Source organism: Centroberyx affinis, unplaced genomic scaffold (assembly GCF_046629955.1).
Source record: "Centroberyx affinis isolate AG114_WGS23_722 - 3 ecotype Tasmania unplaced genomic scaffold, CSIRO-AGI_Caff_v1 ptg000229l_1, whole genome shotgun sequence".
NCBI classification, from domain to species: Eukaryota; Metazoa; Chordata; class Actinopteri; order Beryciformes; family Berycidae; genus Centroberyx; species Centroberyx affinis.
The window spans coordinates 24,355-42,391 of NW_027278916.1; the positions used below are offsets into that span (position 1 = coordinate 24,355).

General features: G+C 42.2%; 2 protein-coding genes across 4 annotated transcripts; both read right to left on the reverse strand.

The window, feature by feature from the left end:
- Positions 1–5,005: 5,005 nt before the first annotated feature.
- On the reverse strand, positions 5,006–7,367 carry crp1 (C-reactive protein 1). The gene is given in 5 exon segments (XM_071542422.1): positions 5,006–5,616; positions 5,796–5,868; positions 6,486–6,509; positions 6,512–6,569; positions 7,360–7,367. Coding segments are annotated over 5 exon segments (774 nt in total).
- Positions 7,368–8,586: 1,219 nt separating this feature from the next.
- stub1 (STIP1 homology and U-Box containing protein 1) lies at positions 8,587–16,199 on the reverse strand. Of its 3 annotated transcripts, none has more exons than XM_071542461.1 (8): positions 16,075–16,199; positions 15,034–15,216; positions 14,589–14,787; positions 13,869–14,034; positions 13,618–13,693; positions 13,446–13,502; positions 11,669–11,785; positions 8,587–10,579 (listed from the first exon to the last, which is right to left on the reverse strand). In XM_071542461.1, the coding sequence occupies exons 2-8, from the start codon at positions 15,145–15,147 to the stop codon at positions 10,454–10,456; spliced, it is 855 nt and encodes a 284-aa protein (XP_071398562.1). In that variant the 5' UTR covers positions 15,148–15,216; positions 16,075–16,199; the 3' UTR covers positions 8,587–10,453. The 3 variants fall into 3 exon arrangements, with proteins under 3 accessions (XP_071398562.1, XP_071398546.1, XP_071398555.1); XM_071542445.1 differs by having other exon boundaries at positions 15,034–15,263; positions 16,075–16,197; XM_071542454.1 differs by having other exon boundaries at positions 15,034–15,220; positions 16,075–16,184.
- Between the last annotated feature and the right edge of the window lie 1,838 nt (positions 16,200–18,037).

The window sequence follows — 18,037 nt, forward strand, 5'->3', positions numbered from 1 at the left end:
ATGCGGGAGAAATAAGGCTGAATTTCAGTTTTGTACAGTGTATTTGTAAAACATCCTGCTTACAGTAGACACTGTTAGGATATTTTCCTTGTTTTTCATTACAGTGTTTCCTTGCTTAGTCAGAAAATCATCCCATCTATTATTATCATACAATGCGTAGCAGCTGCCAACGGTGTTGCTGTCTTATGAATATAAACATGGAAAGAATCTCTTTGTTTATGAATTCGTCACATCTGTCGCACCACATCACATCCAAAACACAAGGGTATCTACCTCACCCACAGTGTTGAAGTTGTAGGCTGCCTGACGCGGGACACATGCTCAAAGGTAGTGAGTGTGCTGTTAGCCCCTCTGCCTGGAGGTATGGCACCGCACAGAGCCAGACACTCACACTCACACGTGGTAAAGGTCAGGCCTCGCACCAGAAGTGTGAAAAGCCTGTATTGAAAAGAGTATAGTTCCTCTGTTGTTAACAAGTGAGGAACTGTGGTCATTGTGTGTGTGTGTGTGTGTGGGCACATAAACACGTGTTACATATACACATGCTGTATGTATCTGCATAGAGTATGTGCTTGTTTGTGCCAGGGCCAATGCAAAGGTGTACAACGCATAGTTCGTTTAAAAACACCACACGTAACACACAGTGAGAAATTTTGGGGCGGCTGTGATTTTGTGTTTTTTAAACGTAACGTTTGCGTTGCTAAGTGTCGAGTGGTAAAAGTGTCATGCGTGTGGCCATTGCAGCGCCTGCTCCCTGATTCAGACTGACTCTAATGGGAAGGCCTGGTGAATTTTTCATACAGCCCAGAGGGGGAGGACGAGCGAGCATACTGGCAGATTACAACCTCTGAGAGAGAGAGAGAGGGAGAGAGAGAGAGTGACGTCCAGGTCTTATCCCCACTCTCTCTCATCATGCTTTTGATAGGCATTTGCTAAATGACAGGTTAATCAAACTTGAACAGACAGTAAGATTGTTGAACGACGTCCCTTGTGAAGATGCAAGCCCAGGAGAGAACTGTCTCAAAATCTTTCACTGGAACAAAGCCAAGCTGCGGCCGGACAAAAAGAGAAATGTTTGCTGCAAGAATCTTTGGGACAAATGAGTAACTTGTATTTCTCTTCCTTTGAGCAGTGTAGGCTGTAGCAGACCAAACATGGTCATGATGAGAGAGCCACAACAGCCAGAGAGCTATTATCCGTTTGATGTGTTAACTTTTATGGGTGAAATTTCGCTGTTTTTCAGTCAAATTCATGTGTCTTTCTGTGATAGTAATGTTTACAGATGATATGCCTTTGTGACTCATTTTGATAAAACATGAGACATTCTTTACTCATCTCCGCTGTGCATTTACATGTCTTAGCTTTGCTAATGCATGGATTCCCACAAGCCAATTAGTGAATGTATTGTAAAACAGTTTGAATTATATGCATTTTCTGTATATAATAATATTTCATATTCTTCTATTGGGAACCATACACCAAATCTGATATAGGAGAGCAATTCAATCTTGATGACAGTGTGTGGGCTTATTTCATGAACAAAAGCAGGCTGAATAATGCCCAAGATCTCAATTTAATGGGCTGAAATTTCTGCAAGAAAGCTCTAAAAAAATTATCCATCTGTTCAATGCGCACATGCCACAGCTCACTCAGATAGCTCGTAGCACTGTCTTGCGTATGCAAATATGTTTTGCCTGGAAATCTATTTGGAGTTGCTCGAAGGAATCCAGAACGGCCCTCCTTCTGTCTCCCTCGCCGGCTCACGCGGGGCCTCCCTCTCGCCGTCTATCTCCTCTCGCGTGGAAAACATTTCACCAGCTCCACACGCACAGACATACAGTCAGCCGCTCCGCCGTGCCTCAGACAGCCTTTACCACCATGGGCCAATATGCAGATCTTACAGTCCGACTCTGCCGGCCCTATCAGCGAGCGGGACAAGGAGCCCTGCAACTGTTTGCTCAGTTGGATAATACACGCAATACAGGACACATAGGGAATAATTATCTGCTCTCTGGAGCGGCCGGGCCACAGCTTTTGTCTTGCTCTTAAATGCTCAAAACTCCTACTTTGGTGTAGAAACAGTGGACTGTGTGACCCCAAAGAATTTCACCTGTTTGTAAAAAAAAAAATGTCAAAATGTCAATTAAGGCTTTAAGTGTTTCCAAAAGAAAGAAAGAGGAAAATGTATCAAAATATCAGTGTATTATTTGAAAAAGGCTTTTCCTTGTTAGTCGTGAGACGATTACTTAGAGATGACCTATGCTGCTATGATTACTGAAATGCAGTGGGGGTTTTTTTCATTATTAATCTTAATGAGATAGGATTGAAGAGAAGAGTCAGGTAGGTGTGTATTTTTCATTCATGTTTTAAAAATTAAAATTCCTGAAACACGAAAAGCACTCAGTCAAACTTACACTTTATAAGACAAAATATGGATGGACCAGACTGGCATGTGGGGATCTTTGCATGTGTACGTGTGTGTGTGTAGGATTAGTACCCCTCTTGGGCAGAGATGCAAAAAGAAGGAAATAACGGGCTCAGTGTGTGTGTGTGTGTGTGTGTGTGTGTGTGTGTGAACCAGAGGGCTGAGATGCCAGGCTCGGGCAGATGGTCCACAAAGGTGTTACCACACAGTGAGTGGGCACTGCGATTGATGCATTGCAACATCCAAGAAGGTGGAACATTTGGCTGCTGACCCGCAGTCAGAACTCATTGGCCCTGCCTTCTCCTTATTTAGCGGCTGCGAGAGAGCCGACGGGTGATTTGGTCGGAATAAACACACATTGGGAACGCAGCACTTTCCCACCCTCAAGGGAGCCTGGGCCGTGCGCCGGAAACTTCTCCCCGCCTCTGCAAGGAGGTCAGGATGGAGGAGAGAGAGAGAGAGAGGAGAACAGAGACAGAGGCTGGAACTTAGCGTTATTGTGTTACACTTGGATGGTGATGATCTGACCTCAAGCTTATTCTGAGGGGTCATTATTAGTGAAGCGATTCCATATGACTGGATTTCTGCAAGTAACATGTAACACGTCCAGCATGTTAAGTCTGTTGGCCATGGCTTGCCGATGCACAGTGCAGAAACAAGGAAATACGGGGACCAACATTATATTTAGGTAACCGACAGAGGCCCAAAAGGAAGAGGTGCAAAAATAGTAACTTGCAGAGCGACAACTTCTTGTTAAGACCAGCTGGAAAATGGTGTTCTGAAAACTGATATTTTATCAATCAATGCAGCACCAGCATTAGAAAAAAAGGGTGAGCTTCCAAGAAACAGTTGGATAAGACAAACTCAATTTACACTTTCACAGCAAAACACATTGATCAAGAACATTAGTGTCACAAAACAGCTTTCCAAATCAAGAAAGAATGAGACATTTTTTCTATCTGTGAGTAACAATCCACCCCGAAAACACATAAATTTGAACAGGTGAAATTCTCCCCAAAAAAACAACAACAAGCCTACTCCATTCCTAATGAGAAATAACACATAAGTTAAAACTATGCCTCTATTGGACTAATACGTAAAAGTAATTATTTCTCCAGAATGCCTAAAATAATACAATTAGAGTTCAAAAAAGAAATATTCTGTTCAATTACAAACATTTTTAGTTACGCACATGGCAAGATTTTATTTCAGACCCAAAGGCGTTCTTACATCAGTTGGAACATGGAAAATTCATGAGTGAGTATGCTAACCGAAGGCAACATTATGGCAATGGCTTTTAAACATCATAATTGCTATTTGTCTCTCAGTGCAGTTAAATCATTAAGTATAGAAATAATAAATTAGCCAGTTTTCTCATTCACACTCTCATTCACAATATAATTTGGTTAAAAACATATTTCTACATATTTTCAATGCTTCACAGCAACTTTTTGAAACATGTCAGGGTTTGTTACAAAATTATTATGAAGAATGAACTGAAGATTAATTTATTGGAGATATTTAGTTAATTGGATTTAGTTTTACTGAACACAGTTACCACTTATTTAGCTAAGGTAATTAAATTGTAAACTGATGGTTGCATTGTAATAGCTGATTACAGTTTTTGTCTCATATTTCAAGTCTGTTTTGATTTGCTATAACAGGCACTGTAGTATCATTGTAATGTAAGCTGTCTTAATTATTAGACATGACTACATCTCTACACAATCTTCACAATAACACAATAATACAATTCCTTTGCACACAGAAGAACTGTATATTAGTCTAGAGTTTAACAACTAAACAGTGCTGCTTAACACTTCAATCAGCTATTCATGGCCTCATTATAACTTCAATTCCTAAACATAACCATGCCAAGTCATACTGATGGATGCATGTACGTATAACAATGCTTTGTTTAGCGCACCTTTCTCTATGATGTGGACTAGTGTAGAGTGCCACCCTATGGATACATCTGGCACATCAACATCTTGTGTTTTCACAAACACAAACTGAATGGACACTCAATGGAAAAAGCTGAATATAACTCAAGTAAGAGCGCAACAACAAAAACAGAAACTGAGAACATACTGTGTTAAATTCAATCTAGCATAAGATTTGACTGATGAGTGAGGAGCCACTGAAGTAAAACAACTGACTGGTTTGTGAAACTGTTCAGTTTCTCACAGGTTTCACAAATACTTTCGTGCAGCACAAAGAATTTTCATTACTGCCAAAGTATGTTGCTGCTGAAAATATTTGTATTATGTAAAGGAAAGATATACAATTAAGACCCTAAAAAACACCAAACACTCCTGATTTCTGTTCTTAATCTGTTAGTAATCAAGAGTTCCTTCACACAAAACAAAAACTCTGAATGGTAAATCTAGGGAACAAACACTGTAAACTAAATACCTCAGCATCAGGTAGAAAGGACAACAAAAGGAGTTTTGCTCCTTGAAGAAGAACAGCTGGCCAGCCCTAACATAAAGAAACACAGAACTCAAACACAGACACCAGTATGAGTCCGACACACGCCTCTAAACCCTCGCCCCTGTCCGCACGGGACTCCACAGCGAGTCAGTCATCGTCCACCACCATCACGTTCCCGTTCAGCTCGTACTCGATGGTGCCCCAGTCGAAGATGTTGCCCTTGGGGACCCTGTGTCCGTAGTGCCAGGCCTGGATCAAGCTCCTGGACAGCACAAAGTCCCACATGTTGAGATCGGTCACCTCCCCTACGAAGCTCTGCACGGCCTCCAGGTCCCCCAGGTGCTTGTCGGGGTCCTGCCCCAGGAGGACGGTGCCCTTCGGACGGATGGTGTGCCCGGGCTTGTAGACCTGGTAGGTGCTGCGGCGCCCGTCCACCCAGAAGGCAGCGAGGCCCGTCCCGGACTCCCAGGTCAGGCAGAGGCTGGTGCGGAAGGTGGTGATGGGCGGCAGGTGGAAGAAGACGCCGTCTCCGCTCAGGTAGAAGGAGATGCGTCCGTCCTTCTCGCGCCACACGTTGAGCTCGTCGTAGTCGGGCGTGCGGTAGGCGAACAGGATGATCTGCCGCTCGCCCTGCAGCTCGGTGGCCACGCGCATGCAGAGGGTGAAGGCCCGCAGCTCCATCTCCTGCAGGGGGATCAGGGCCACGAAGCTGAAGTCCGTCTCGTAAGGGAAGACCAGGACTTTGCTGCTCAGACCCACTGGATCCACACAGGATAAAGACAACAACAACTGTTAAACTGAACTGAGAACTGTGTGGAGAACATAACCCCAGAGGTGAAATCTGCACACACAGCCAAGTAATGTGGGACAAAGAAACTGATGTGGAAGTGTTGTTTTTACCATTACTTCTGATAGGATTCTGCTCCTGAAACCATACCTTGTGTGGCAGAGGAGAGGCCGAACAGGGCCGAGGACAAACCGAAGACACCAAGCAGAAATACAGCAAACTTCTCACTGTTGACACTCTGCAGACACACAGAACCAGTGGTGGAAGAAGCACTCAAATTATTAACTTAAGTAGAAAACCTTAATGGAATATTACTGCAGTAAAAGTGAAAGTCCTATATTCAAAATTCTACTTAAGTGAAAGTATCAAAGTATTAGCAATAAAATGTACTTTAGCATCAAAAGTAAAATCATTTATTCTTAAGGACAGTCTCCGATTATAGATTGTGTTAAAGTAGTTATTTGTTCACTGCTCCCTCTTTCAGTTTGGTGACTTGAACTTTGATAATGTCTCATATTTTATGAACTTATCCTACATTTCATATGCAAAACCTTATTCTTAACCTTATTTAGGTGTCAGAGAAGTGAAGTGGAGAAAAAGTGCAATATTTCCATTTGAAATGTAGCAAACGTTTAAATGTAAATGCTAAAGTAATGTAAAGGTACCTCAAACTTCTAATTAAGTACAGTACTTGAGAAAATGTTCTTTCCACTACGGCACAAAACATCCATCTATTATCTAAGAATAATCCTCATTGAAGTCATATCCATTATCATAGGCTGAAGACATATTGGAAACCAAATTATGTTAAAAGTAACAGGGAAAAACAACTTTTCTTACCATTTTGAAGTTGGTTTGTTGTTCCTCTGTGTTGCTAAGTCAGTCCCACTTGCTAATGCTCTGTGCACAGACTCCTCTCCCCTCCTAGCACAGGCATGACGTCAACTCTCCGGACGGATGCTCTGACAATAGACCCGGTGTGTGAGGGCCCGTGGCTGGATGACACTGTCCTGGCTGTGTGACTGACACACACACACACACACACACACACACACACACACACATGAATACGCCTATGTGTGTCGAGATCATGTGAGAAACTAGCCTACAGTGTTTATATTTAAAGTGACTGATCTTTAGCATCCAGGTGCCTGACCCATGGTGGGGATTTTGTAGTTTTTGTGGTTAACAGCATGTTGTTTGTATCAGGCATTTGAGAGTCATTATTAGTGTTTCTGAAACTATGGGTTGGGACCCTAAATAGGTCATTGCCCTTTATTTAGTGAGGATATCTTGCTTTAATTAGCTTGAGTTCCAGGAGGAAAACTAAATCTGAGAATGTAAAATTGCCTGCAGCAACATTGATTCTTATTGTGAGAATGAAGCACTCTGAAGGTTGAACTGAGACGGTAACACTTTCTATGAAGGCCATGCCTATAATGCATTATAAGCACATTCATTACGTGCTATAATGCATTTCTAAGAAATTATAGATGTTTATAATGAACCCCTTAGAACAGGGTTTATTATGTATTATAAGGTCAGGGTTCATAAAGCTTTATAACACCAATTTACTTACACTTACTTACACTAAATTAGAGCCAGCACTCATAACAACTAAATAAATAAAAATGATTTAGTTGTCTCACCACTAAATTATCTCATCACACCATGAATGATAGATCTGATTTATTTCACTTTACTTAAAGCTTACAAAGACATGCTATAGCTTATTAATAATATTTATAAGACATTATTCCACTTGAATAATTAATAATATGTTATGATACATCAGATCACTTCTCCAAGTGTATTTATGATATATAGCCTATGATATAATGCGCTATGCAACCCGACACTCACATTTCCTCTTTCATACACTGCAGTCACTTTGGCATCGGTGTTATAAAGCGTTATGAACCCTGAACTTATAATGCATTATGTCAATAACCTTTACTACATAGTACACCCTTTTATAAGGTGTCATGCATAATTATATTTTGCTTTAAAACACATAATGAGCGCGTTCATAGTGCATTATAGACATGGGGCCCTATTCAAACGATCCATGGCGCAAGTGCATTTAGGGCGTGTCCAAATCCAAATTGCTAGTTAAACGATGCACAATGTGGGCGCAAAGTAAAGGGGTTGTACTAAGTCCCTTAATTAATCATAGGTGTGTTTTGGGCGTAGCATGAACTCAACCAATCAGAGTGTCATCTCCCATTCCCTTTAAGAGTTAAGAGTAGTTTTTGCCATTTGGCATTGCGTAATGGTGAAAGCATATGGCAATTTGGCAACAAAATACATGTCAGGAACGAAGTAAAGTGCAAATTTTCATAGTAGACTAGATGATCTCATTTTTCTATTTTGCATGGTAACGTTGTGTGTGTCTGAGAGAGAGAGAGTGAGAGAGAGAGAGAGAGAGAGAGAGAGAGAGAGAGAGAGAGAGAGACATCTTACTATCTGAATAATGGCGCTTTAAATAGCAGGAAAATTCTGCACCAGACTTTAGACCAGGTTTTTGTTGGTCAGTGGCGCAATCGCTTTCCGTTGCCTCAAGACAGCAATGCGCCAACAATGCACCTGACGACACCTCATTTTAAGACCAACATGCCTATGGGCGCAAAGATGGGCGCAAGTACATTTGCTATTTAAATAACGTGGGCGCTGGGCGTGAAAATAACAACTGCGTCGGTCGGAAACTAGCAATGACACTTGAGCTGCGCTTTGCGCCGGGTGTAAGATAGGGCCCATGGTCTTCATAGAAAGTGTTACCATATTAATCATAGCTTAGAGGTGGACTATGTGAAACCATTTCCCTCCCCTTGATAAAATCCCCATGAGCAGCACAGAATTGCCATCATAGGCTACTCAATTTCCCGTTAATGTAACTCTAGCGTCAGAAACTCCACAAGAAACAACAAACTCAAAGTTCACTGTTTAATGGGGACAAATGAAAACTAAAACAGGCATTTATGTTATCAACATATCTACATTTAATACAGTTTTCTCAAGCTCTAGGAATTCTCAAGAAAAAAAATCAAACCTATTTTGTCAGGAAATAAAATCTGAGATACACAAGCAAATTTATTTACACTGCCTGTACCCCAACATGAACCGCCTGTAGGCCCAATTCATCACAGACACACATTCAGCTGAGAGAACCTGTAAACTAACAGCACTGAACTGAAAATGTGTTTTGCAGAGAATGCCAGTGCACAGGCCCTCCGAAACTTGGACTGAGGTATGGATAAGGTAAGATTGTAACTCTTCCAGCATTTCTAACACGGAGGAGATTGGTACAGTGAAGCCAGAGAACCTCAAATCCCTGTAACAGAATATTCCACAACTTCAGCTTTGAGTCAGTCTGTCACAGATGATTGGCCTACAACCATTTTCTTTACGACACCATGGAGAGAAAGTGTGTGAAATGAAGAGTGGGGGGGGGGTCGTGCTGAGCCAAATCACAACCATGTTCTTGTCCTTTGCAAAGGAAAACAGATTCACTTCATGCTTGATGTGAGCGTCCCGTCATTTTCGAGCAAAGAGCACTAGCCAAACACAATGTCCGAGCACATATTTTTTCTATCAACAACACACAGACAGCGCAGACCATTCTTCAAAGCAGTTTTCATTAACGTCAAACCCAAAAAGACAGGTGAACTGATCTCAAGACTATCAAAATTCAAACAGTTTGACGTTTTCAATTATTATCCAGGAAAGTCAGGACTTCTTTTTTTTTTTTTTTTTCTATGCAGCTGTTGTTTCCATTCATTATTTTTATATAGTTCAACTCCCCTTTTCATAAAAACAACATTATAGTTTACTGATAAGAGAAACATTTCAACTTAGGTCAAATCTAAACCTAAAGAGTATATTATGCATACATTCAACTTATTTCAATTGTCTGTAATGGGGTGACTGATATGCAAAAAAGGACAATCCACTCAAAAACTTACCTTAATGGACTTTTTTTTTTTTCAATCTTCATTTCTGAAAACTTGCATACAAAGTAGTCACCCTTGTTGAGAACAAAGTTTTTGGCATTTTGTTTATCACTTCAGCAAAAGGTACCACCAACACTGAAAAGTGGGCAAATCATTTGAGTAACCAGCTACTTATATAAATGTTCTATCGTTTAAAGAAAAAAATAATAACTAAGGAATACTGGAGTAAAAGCCAGACGAAAGGCCAACGTGTTTATAATTTCTGCCGCCATTAGGAGGAAATCCTTTTTTTTTTTTCGTTTTTGTTTTTTAAAACATTGGTGGTATGTGACACACTTGAGTGCAGCACTGATGTTTTCCAAGGATTGTGGCACTATAGAGAGAGAGAGAAAGAGAGAGAGAAAGAGAGAGAGAGAGATGGAGAGAAAGAGACCTGAGAAACATGGCCCCTTGTTTTTGAATAAAGAAAGGAGTCAGGCTCGAGGGAGGAGAAACAGCGTGAGAGAGAGGAAGAGGGAGTAAAGGAGAAAATATGGACAGAGTAGAATAAGGGAGGGACTTAAAGGGAGCAGGAGACCACGAACACCAAGCCTCCTAAATTTGGAGCGGGAAGATTTACAGCAAAGACAAAAAATGTGGGGAGGATTGGCGGAGAGAGAGAGGCAGACCGAGATACATGGCTCCCATTCGGTAGTCCATGGTGTGGGTTTTTCCCGCTTGTGTAAAGTACATATCCAGGGGAGAGGGGGGGGATCTGTTCTCTCTAGTCTTGAGTTGTCCAGGCCTTGTGTTGAACATTGGGGTGTAACGGAGAGAGAGAGAGAGAGAGAGAGAGAGGGAGGGAGGGAGAGGGTCCCTTCAGTAGTCCTCCACCCAGCCGTTCTCCTGGATAAAGGCATCGATCACTTCCTTCATGGCCAGGTTGGGGATCAGCTGGTCCTGGGTCAGTGGACTCCTGGTGACCGGGTCAAAATGACCGACTCGCTGCACAGAGAGAAGGTTCATATTTAGTGTTATCATTTGTGATATGACAGCGGCTGAAATGTCTTTAAGGGATACATAGGCAGAGGGTGGGAATATCTGGATTTCACACTATGTAGAGCAGCAATATTTGGCCAGAAGAGATGCAGAATGCGATCACACCTACAGTTCATTTTCTTTGGTCTTAACTATAGTAGAGAAGTTTGAATTTTTGTGTTTGTTTTGTTTAAGTTCACACTGACCAATTACAAGTGGCTTGTTTATTGGGCAAATCAAACTCAAGGAGTAAATGCCCCAGAGTTCAAATAAACCGCTCTAGGTACATGCCAGGTGTGAACGCTCCCTTAGATACATGTTATAATGAGAGCAAGATAGCAGGGTTTTCATTTTTATACAAGACGGTGGGAGAAAGAAACAGCCAGAGGTAGAGTTGGTAAGAGTTAATGAAAACGAGATTCAATACAGTTCAGAGTCAGTTACTGTTTAAACCGTAACAGTAACCGCATTTTGTGCTCTATTTTCTGGTTTTCTGCTCTGACCTCTTTGGCTCAACACAGTTTTCGCTCAGAATTGTAGGTAAGATTTAATCAATTTTATCAGGTCTAACCTCAGACTATCCCCAACCTTCCTTCAGGCTTTACTCTCAGCTAAGAAATGGGCATGGATAGAATTTTATCACAACTAATGCCAGTTCTGATTCTTCTTAATGGCTCCTTGAAGATTTTAAGTTGTGGTAATATAACTACAGCCAAAAGCATTTCAGATAGAAAAGTAAATGGCAATAAATTATAGAATGCTGTATTGTATTACACTCAATGATCTTTAACAAAATCAATAGACTACACTGATGGACTCAAAGAATAATTAACAATATGTACATGAATTTATTTAATATGTATCTACATTATATGCCATGGCTATATATCGAGGTTGGTTATAAGACCGTGCTGCCATGTCTTTAGTTTCTGATTAGACTGTGCATTATGTGCTCGGTTGATTATTAGCCTATAGGCCGATGGTTTGCAACACTGACAGTCCTCAGCTAACAATGAAAACCCTGAGATTGTCTTTATGCAGGTGATGGAGCTTTACCTGTAGGTGCTCCTCAATGTCCTTGCGATCATAGGTGATTCCACTGGGGGTGATGCAGGGCTCCCTCATCAGCTCAAAGCTGATCTTACCACACAGGTAATCTGGGATCTCACGCTTCTGGAGGAATGACAGAACACACACAAATAGGGCTGGACGATAATTCAATATTATCGTTTATCGTCTTTCAGTGGGATTATATTGTGATGATATGGTGATTTGGGAATATCGAGACGCAGAATTCTGCTGTCTGAACTGATGAGAACAAGCTAATTTTATTTAGAAACTCGGACAAAATGAAGTATGGTAGGAATACTATGTGAAAATTTCAGTTTAGTTTGACATCACACCAAACATTACCATTCGGTTCAATATGATGAACATTAATTTGATTATTTAACGTTATTTCGCTTATGTGAGCCTTATCGTCATATATATCGATATCAAAAAAAATCCTTATGATTATCGTGATATTGATTTCAACCATATCGTCCAGCCCTACACACAAGACAAGACTTTGTATCTGAACAAGTCATTTAACAGAATTATTTATTCAGTGAGCTATTCAGTTTGCAGTGAACACTAAAGCTGTCAACACATGATCACTGGTAAAACCGCTGAGCCGTTGTTTTCCTATGGAGACAGTGAGGCTGAACCTAGAGGCAGCGCTACCTTGAGCGCCACACCTTGCCACTGTGCGCAAAGTTACAATTATTCACCCTGTTTCCCGCTAACCTTTCAAAGCGTGTCCAATCAGATTACTGCTTTGTGTGATGTACAAAGAGCTGAAAGATGGAGGAGAAGTTAATATTGTGTGTGTCTGAGATTCCAGAGCTGTGCAATACAACATTAAAATGTTACCACAACCTCGGGAAAAAACACAATTTGCTTTTTGATTTTAGCAGCAGTAGTAGGGACAATTTGTATGTCCCGCCTTCCTGATTCGAACACTTCTATGATGATGTATCGGCCAGCCACCCCGTGCCTCGCCCTGTACCCTATCTAGCAGGGAGCGCAGTCCAGAACGCTCATCATATGCTGACAGCTTAGCACTCTCAGCAGCACCAAAATCCCACCAAGCCACTCTGAACCCTCTGGCCTTCACTCTGTCTAACACACTGGGATTTGAAACAGCCTGCTGCCGGTCAACATGGTGTCATCTCAACTGACAATTACATGACAACTACTTCTCTTGAGTCAACAACTATCTATAGCCTGGGTAATTCATCGCAACAAGCACAGGCAAGCAAAGAGAGGTGGTAGTTACCGTAGGAACGGCTTGGGCTGGAAATAGGATATGGATGCTGGTCTATATCGGTGCACTTGACACACACAAAGCCGCAAGTGTTAATGGAAGTGGGTGGGTCAGATGCACAAGATAGGAACAATGCAGAGAGAATGTACACACTTTTAAGACGAGAGATGAGCTAACACAATTGTGCATAAATCTGACAGCAACACCTGATTAAGTCTGTTTGAGTCTCTTTCTGCTGTTGCTATGTCAACGCACAAAGAAGCTAGTGTAAAGTAGGTGTCCCACATTCCGCAGACATGCAAATCAGGTGAACTGGAGACTCTAAATTGCCCATAGGTGTGAATGTGAGCATGAGTGTCTGTTTGTCTGTCTATGTGTGTTAGCCCTGTGATGGCCTGGCAACCTGTCCAGCATGTTACCCTGACTTTCACTCAATGCATGCTGGGAAAGGCTCCAGGCCCCCCCATGACCCTGAATAGGAATAAGCGGGTATGGAAAATGAATTCAGTCAGTTTCCATACGTACTTTTCTTTTCTCGTCCACTTGAGAAAAGAGCTCATCCATGTCCATTAGGAACTTGTCCTGAATAGGGAACAAGACATTTTACCATAAATATTCAGTCAAAATATGTCATAAGTATGTTAATTTATGACGCCCATGACAACCAAGCGAGTCCCAAACATATGGAAAAACATACATGTTTTGATTTGATCTTGACAGCATTGCTTCCATTTTGATTGTCGTCCTGCTTTTCTCTGCAATCTTCCAGTTCTCTGTACAAGTACAAAATTATTATCCTTCTACATTCACCATCCAGACCTTAATAATCAAACCCACATGCCAGACTCATTTCAGTGATTTGCAGACTTCATTAAGCGATCATTACCAGACAAATAAACATGCTGGACAAGTTTGACTACAAGCCCACTGCCTTGCTTCCCGTCTCACCTTTCCTTCTCGGCCAGTATGAGTTTGGTGAGATAGGCATGTAACTCGTTCTCCTGGTTGATGCGCTTCTCCTCAATGCTGTTCCAGCGCTTCTTCTTGGCGATGCGCAAGGCGCTGGGGATGTCATCTCCAAAGTTCAGCCTCTGCTCTTTCGCCAGGTTATAAGCTGCACAACAAAACCATCATTACAGCAAAGCTGGATCACCATTCAAATGTTTTGCATAGTAGATAAAACCGGCTCTTTTGTCCTGCCTTCTCTTGTTCCAGAGAGGATATGCTTAAACTTTCCATACTACTCAGTGTAGATAATTATTATTACAAAGCTGTTAACCTGACAGAGATTGGTACAGTATACTAGCTCACTGGAAAGAAATCCTGTGGCCACAGTGCACCTCAGAGTAGAAGAGCTAATGTAAGATCAGCAATATTATCCCTTTGTAACTGTTTCATAAATACTGACCTGAAAAAGGCACAGCTGATTCTAGGATCAGCACTTCAACTCTGAGACCACTGACAAAAATCAGCCGGGGAGATGAGCAATGCTGACTGCAGCAGGGATGGGGGGATGATAAAGTTTTAAAAAGAAACAAACGCACAGGGAATTAAGAACAAACAAACAAAACAAAACAATAAATGAGGGAAGAAATCAATGACACTGTCCCTCTACACTGCCGCAAAATGTTACCAAAATGTTACAGCACCGTAAGGGTTTGTTCTGACCTTTCTGCAGGTTGCCAATGGCCTCATCGTAGTTCTCCAGCTCCAAGTGACACTGGCCCAGGAAGAAGTGGGCCTTGACGGACTGGCTGTCCAGCTCCAGCGCGTGTTTACAGTCAGCCAGAGCCTTGTCGTGCTGCTGCAGCTTCACATGGCAGAGGGCCCGGTTGGTGTAGTACACCGCCACCGATGGATTACGGTTCTGAGAGGCAGGACATGCCGAACAACACACGTGTAAGCACACACACACAGCAACATTATGGCACTGTATACTTTCATTTACATTCATCAGTGCATACACCGTGCAAGGCTGAATGCATTGCAAGGCTGCAATGCATTCAACCAATTTCTTTTTTACTTTCTGACCAAATATCTTTTTATGGTGTTTCTATTAACAAGACACTATGCCAGCATTCATGGCATTTACAGGGAGAGAGAAGCTACTCACGATAGCTTTGCTGTAGCAGGTAGCAGCCTCCTGGTACTTGCGGCAGAGGAACAGCCGGTTCCCCTGCTCCTTCAGCTCCTGCGCTGTGGAACTCTTCTCCGGGCTGCCGGCCATCTTCTCCACCGGCTCCGCGGGGCCCGCTTCGCCCTGCTTCCCTATCCTGTTCCCCGTCTCTTCGGCTGGCTAACTGACAGGTTAAAGAATACCCTGTCACTTCTGTTTCTCACAAACTAGACCAGGGAGAGAAGGCATGTATTATCAACGTTGGCGTGCATTCACTGCAGTGCACCTGCAATGCGTGTCTTGAGCGAATTAGGTGCAGTCCTTGATGCACCTCAGAAGGGATTCATTTAGTTCGCTGACTGTGCATCGCTGCTGGGATATAAAAAGAGGTGGCTGGAATTGCCGGCGAATTAACCATTCATATGACAAACATCAACGGTGACTAAACAGGCAGTACAGCGAGCTACCCATCACAAAACACATACTACACAGTCCCCAGCACTAGCTTAGCGGACTGTTCCCAACACAGCCTTCAGCTATAATACATTTGTATAAAACGGTAATTACAGATGGTAGAGGTAGGACAGTGAAATTTAGAGTTTGGCTCGCATGTAGCAGCGTAACCCAGTTGTTAGAAAAGTGTGCCAGAGACAGAATGACAATGTGGCTGGCTTTAACAAGAGACTGGGGATCGGTGCTCAGGTGGAGCAGTTAGCTAGATAGCATACTAAGCTACATTGTCGATAATGCGCCGAGGTGGGTAGTAAGAGCATCAATTCTGCTCATTCAACGTAGCTACCGTTACAACAATTGACCATTTAGCCAGCAGATGGCGAGATGGTTGCGAATAAATGTATTAATAATGTTCTTGTTACCTGGGCCTAAAAAACTCACCCCAGCAGTTAGCCGCTAGCTAACCTTAGATAACATAAATTAGCTAGCGTTAGCTCGTCTGCTAGGCAGCGTATAGGCTCCGATTTTATCAGTTCCATGCAAGTTAGCGATTGCTTTGTAAGATACACGTTGTTTAAACCTCACCTTATAGAAGAAAGTTTACATTCGGGTGAAAAGGATGCTTATCTAATTTGATTTCAAGTCTTAATAGATTTGCTTTTCCCATCACGAGCTGTCATGACAGGTTGTTGTTATGCTGACGTCAAGCGCTTGCGGGACGACGGAAGCCTGAGAGGAGACGAGTAGCAAAAGGCTGAAAATTAAGTATTTGTGTCAGCAGATGGCGCTCTATTATAAGAGGTTTATTCAAACCCCGAGGGGGGGGGGGTGGATGGATGGATGGATAGATAGATAGATAGATAGATAGATAGATAGATAGATAGATAGATAGATAGATAGATAGATAGATAGCAGTTAGGCCTAAATGTGTTTTGTGGTTGTCATTTTGGTAAAGATGTACATTAATCTTTGCTTTGTCTTTCTTTTGCCTAAAAGTTTGATGTTGCTGTACGAATTGAGTCCACAAGAGGGCAGCATATCATTACCACTAGGTATCATAGTGCTGTATTTGGCCTCTGTCTTGACTTTGGTCATACCAGAACTCTTAATCAGTGTATCTAGGTGACTGATATCCCAGTGAGGAATGCTGTTCACCTCATTGCTCTCAGACGCACTACAGGCATGTGAATAATGACACACACAACCCTGAAAGTTGGGGGGTTAACCCAAAATGTTGCAGTTGTGGTTACTCATGATTGGCCAAGATTGCGACTAGTGATAAATGAGGCAAATGAAGCCCACATGGCAAAATAATGCAGATATTTTCTGTCACAAATTACAATCATTAGGAGTCCAATTTTAGCCTGTCAACTTTGACACTGCATGACAATGATCTATTCAAATGGAGGTGCCATGTTCAGAGAAAGGTCAGATGATGATCAAGAACATAGAGACTGATCAGAGCCAACCCACCCACAGAGAGATTCACCCGCTGATGCCCCACACACAGATAGAGCCATAGATGCGTCCTGAGCGTCCAATCCAGGAATTTATAATAGGAAGAACACCCAAGTTTACCCACAGAGGAATTAGCAAGGGTGTGACTGTGGACAGGGTCACTTTCATCCCAGGCTGGCGGCCCTGTGTGAAGAGCGTGTTAGGGTCTGTGCAGGGATCAGTGTGTGAAGATTAGGGCACATCCCCTGAGCAAACACACTGATAAATGTGTGAGGGGGCCGTTGAGCCGCAGACCCACCAGGACTGTGTCCCCAGCTGTGTTTGCCCAGCTCCACCAGTCTGGTCCCCTTATCCCCAACCAACACCCCCCCCCCCCACACACACACACACACACACACACATACACACACACACACATACCCCTCACTCAGACCCATCCCCCGGGCTGTGACCAGGGAGAGGAGAAGAGTTTTACACAATCCAGTCCCCACACACACACACACACACACACACACACACACTGATGAAGACATACACACACACACTAATGCCAGGAATTTATATTTACAATTGTGAAGCTATTATTATTATTCACTGATACATGTTTTGGCTTAACAGCACCTAGGATGCTACCATTAACTGGCATACAAAAGTTAATAGCATTAAGTTATTGTTCAACTTGTACAATGTTCAACTTTTTCAATTATTTCAACTCAAATATAACAAATAACAAATGCAACCAATTCCCAGAAAAAACAAACAGACAATCAAAATATATTAGCATTATAGAGACTTGATATTAATTCAATTACATTAAATCCATGGGAGACATATCAACAGAGGCACTATTTCTAGGCACAATAATTACATCCTAACTTTCCATTATCAACAAGGGTGTGTACTCAGTAAAGGGTTGCCAGATCTTTTTGAAACCATCCTGCTTTTTCCTCAGAGGAATACATCTATTCATCTCAGAAAACCATTTCCTGTTAATAGATGGGAATCAGACTTCCATGGAATTGCAGTGCATTACCTTACATTTTCCCATACAAAAGGGCTTATTGCATTCAACCCATGATCAGAATAATGT

Coding starts and splice junctions, on each gene's coding strand:
- stub1 (XM_071542461.1), bottom strand. CDS start 15,147: ATGGCCGGCAGCCCGGAGAAGAGTTCCACAGCGCAGGAGCTGAAGGAG. Junction 14,788..15,033: donor CCTGCTACAGCAAAGCTATC/GTGAGTAGCTTC, acceptor CCTGCCTCTCAG/AACCGTAATCCATCGGTGGC. Junction 13,694..13,868: donor ATACTGGCCGAGAAGGAAAG/GTGAGACGGGAA, acceptor GTACTTGTACAG/AGAACTGGAAGATTGCAGAG.